Here is a 3857-nt window from a genome sequence, read left to right on the forward strand (position 1 = left end):
CTGAATTTGGTCGAGGTTATAATGAATGTATGAACACAATTTAAAATTCTTGAGATTTAACTTAACAAACTTTGCTTATCGTGTCGGAATAATATAAAGATAAAGTTTAAATTTGATTGGAAATTTCAGGGTTGTCACATTTTTAACACCAGAAAATCGCGTAAAAAGGGGGACGGAACCATCGATATGATGTAGTTAGTTTGGTTTGTTTATTATATGTGTATATATATATTAGCGGTTTTTTAAAAACGTCTGTTTCGCGTATACTTAATTCCCTTGTGTTCGTATAATTATTTCGAATTGAACGGTGATAGCGGAGAATTCTAACTCGCGAAGAGCAGGAATATGCAGCCCGTTAAAAATTTGGGTGATGTTTTTTTTTTAAGTTTTTTTAAGAGAATAATAATTTTATGTTTTATAATCCTGAAAAGTTACAATTTAGACCCTGAATGAGATGACATGTTTGAAAAATTGGTTTTGATGTCGTTTGAAAACCGTGGGATGACCAAACGACCAAAAATCCCACCGGTTTAGTACATTAACAATGTGGTGGACAAATGATTAAATGTAATTTTACTTTCTATTTTTCTTCACAAATATAGAGCATCTTATTTTTTTTCTCTTAATTCTTTTTCTTCAAAACGATAACTTACACATTCAACAAGTATTAATTCACCAATATGTTCACAATGGAGCTTAAACTCCAATCTTTTTTGTTGCAAGAATTCTTGAATACTATTACACTTTAAACCCTTTAGTTCCTATTCATACCTTTTACTTTTCTTTCTTCATGAATGTCGAGAACAAAACATAGGGATGTAATTAAGAGAAAACGTTAGGTATGTATTGGCTGCTCTGACGTTGTTTTTTTTTCCTTCCTTTGTGCTTACCTTAAGAGATCATAATTCACCGTCATTTTTGATTGATTAATCGCCGAATAAACGAATAAGGTTTTTCATATTCGGACTATTCGGAATGGACAAATATTTTTACTCAGATGCACGCAATTTAATTGGGTAACAAAGTGATGCATCTGACCCTCTCCCTGATCACCTGTGATATGCTTAAAGTGAAATTTTAATATTCATGTGATGATATTAGTACTCTATCCTATTTTTATATATTCCCCATATAGTAGAATTCAATTCCATAATAATAAACAATAAACAATAAACAATAAAGAATATTGATGAATATATTAAAATTTAGGTGAAAATATCGTTGCAAAAGTTATTTATTTTTAGTATATTTTTTCCTTCTACTTGGGAGAATGAGCTAGGAATTTCATATATCATCCAATATGCCAACAGCTTTCTCCCACTGTTTCTCTTATACTAATTTTTTTCCCACTTGCCAATCGTGACACCCTTCAATTCCACCGTACAACCAGCTTAGCCGCCTTACCAAATTCAGATAAGTGTGTTGTACTCTGTTATATAGCCGCTTTATCATGTTTGGTGGCTATCATCCCATCATGTTAAACCCGTACATGTAATTTTAATAATTTGATATATACATGTAATAAATACTCCGTATCAGTATACTAAACTTATTCAATTGTATGTTGGTGATTCTTTCTGATGATTGTTTAAGGAGTTGGGTACGGATGTTTCACTAGTTGTTTGGTGTTTGTATTGTAATTGATCAATGTAATAGAGTCTAGTTGATTTGTATGCGTCATGTAGTCAAATTTATCAGTGTTACAAAATTTAAAAGACATTTTCTCCATAATAATTTTAAAGTAGTGGTGTCTCGTGATCCCACAAATCATAAGCTAGATTCGCCCTTACATACAAGATACCGTAAGAAGAGACTTAATTGGACCGATTGGTTACAATCTTCCTTGTATGCTTTGTAGTTGCCTTGTAATTGTTGCTTTGTAATTGTTGTAATAGTTTTTCGTTAGTTTGTTAATCACGTACGTCACGCCACCCTTCGTCACGTGCTGCGTCACGTGTAACGCATGACGTCCAGCCTACTAAACCCATGTCAAGTAGCTTCAGTATATTCAAGTCGACGTCACGTGACCGGTGGCATGCCGTCCTCATTGGGTTGACTTGGTGTTGCTGAGCTGGACTGTATTTCTACATTTCAGGAACGTGGAGGATGTGGAGTAAGTTGTAGGCATGATTAGAAGGTTCTAATGACAGTTATGGAGAGTGAGCACTATTATAGCGGTTATTATACATAACCGTCAATTCTCTATCTATAAATAGTGGCTTTAACCCTCATTTGAAGGCTAATCAATCCGCACACTCTAATCTTCTTTTCATCTCTACCTTGGAGGCTCGACAAAAGACAAACAACACCACACCCCTCATATTTCATTTAACCGGAGGAACCCCTTCCGAAGGTTAGATTTTCCTCTTTATTCACATGCACTCGAACCAAACAATTTTAGTTTGATCATTTGGCGCCAATAAAAAAATTTTTTGTTAGAAAAAAAAAAACATTACATGTAATACTCCTATCATGGATTCTAATTATGTTTATTTTATAGCAAAGGGAGTGGGTCAAGAAAATAGTTAAAAGCCGTCCAAAAAAATTGTAGGGAGTAGAGTTATACTCCGTATAAGTTGTAGATATATAAATAAAAAATCTAAATTATTAAAATAAATAAAATGTCATATAAAACTGAAGCTAGAATATTAAAAAACAAACCTGCCTCCACTACCAGCATAATCGTGGCTCCGTACCGTTCCATGGACGCGAGAGACAAATGAGGGACCCCTTTACACGCATGTACCCACTATCACTCATCCTTTATATATTTCACCCTCTTCCCACTATCTACATCACTCGTACAACCTAATTTTTTCTTGTCTCCTTCGTACTAAAAACCAAATCCTAAACCAAAACATTAAAAAAACATGGAAGTTGTCATGAAGTTAGTCGAGTCACCTCCTTACTACGAACCACCACAACACCATGCCCAATCTCGCCCGACGTTAGGCTTCCCTCTCGGCACCGCGTTACTCCTAATCATAATTTTTAGCCTAAGTGGTTTTTTCTCTTGTTGTTACCATTGGGACAAGCTACGGCATCTTCGTGGTTCGTATGTTGATCATAATGCTGACGAGTCCTCTCCTACTAAACCAAATGTTAAACTCGCGGTAATTTATTTAACTTGATTCAATGATTTCAATTCTAAATGATACTGTATTAATCGTTAGTAGCATATTTTTTTACGGGAAGACCCTAAAGCTACATTTATGAGATTTGAACTTGAATCTTTACAGAGATATTTTTATGTACTAGCATTTTTATAATGTTTATAATTATTATTTAGCAGGAAATTAAAGAAGTAAAGAAAGAGAGCTTGCCAGTGATAATGGCGGGAGATCGAATTGCAAAGTTTATGGCATTGCCATGTCCTCGCGAACCGCCAAGAGAGCACAAGATCAACCTACAAGAAGAACTTGAAACGCCACAAAAATCGCCCCATATAATTGTTCACATGAATTAGTTAATTACATTACATCATAATGTAAACTAGTATGCCTCCATTTTCCTCTGTATATAGCAATTGTTATGAAATACAAATACGGTACTGATTCTTAAGAATATGCCATGAAGACTTTTTACATTTTGTTCTCATTCTTTTGCATGTTAATGCAAAATAAGTATTTTTAGTGTTACTTTCTAAGCGATGGAGATTAATTAACGATTAAGAAGTTTTTAATGGGAATGGTTATATTCAATAATAGCCAAATTGTATATGGATCCATACATACATGACTCTTATAGGTAAAAAGGTATTTACTTTTATAGTTTAATGATCCCTCAAATGTATATATAGTACCTAATACCTAATACTAGAGTATATAATAAGTCCACTATCTATATATAGTCGTGCT

The 3857-nt window shown here is 33.8% G+C and overlaps 1 protein-coding gene across 1 annotated transcript; it reads left to right on the forward strand.

The window, feature by feature from the left end:
* The first annotated feature begins 2812 nt into the window (after positions 1 to 2812).
* On the forward strand, positions 2813 to 3591 carry LOC139850381 (uncharacterized protein At5g65660-like). Its single transcript, XM_071839961.1, has 2 exons — positions 2813 to 3113; positions 3293 to 3591. Exons 1-2 carry the CDS (start codon positions 2871 to 2873, stop codon positions 3464 to 3466), a joined length of 417 nt encoding a protein of 138 aa, XP_071696062.1. The 5' UTR covers positions 2813 to 2870; the 3' UTR covers positions 3467 to 3591.
* The last annotated feature ends 266 nt before the right edge of the window (positions 3592 to 3857 follow it).

The sequence above is a fragment of the Rutidosis leptorrhynchoides genome, chromosome 5, assembly GCF_046630445.1.
Source record: "Rutidosis leptorrhynchoides isolate AG116_Rl617_1_P2 chromosome 5, CSIRO_AGI_Rlap_v1, whole genome shotgun sequence".
Taxonomy (NCBI): Eukaryota; Viridiplantae; Streptophyta; class Magnoliopsida; order Asterales; family Asteraceae; genus Rutidosis; species Rutidosis leptorrhynchoides.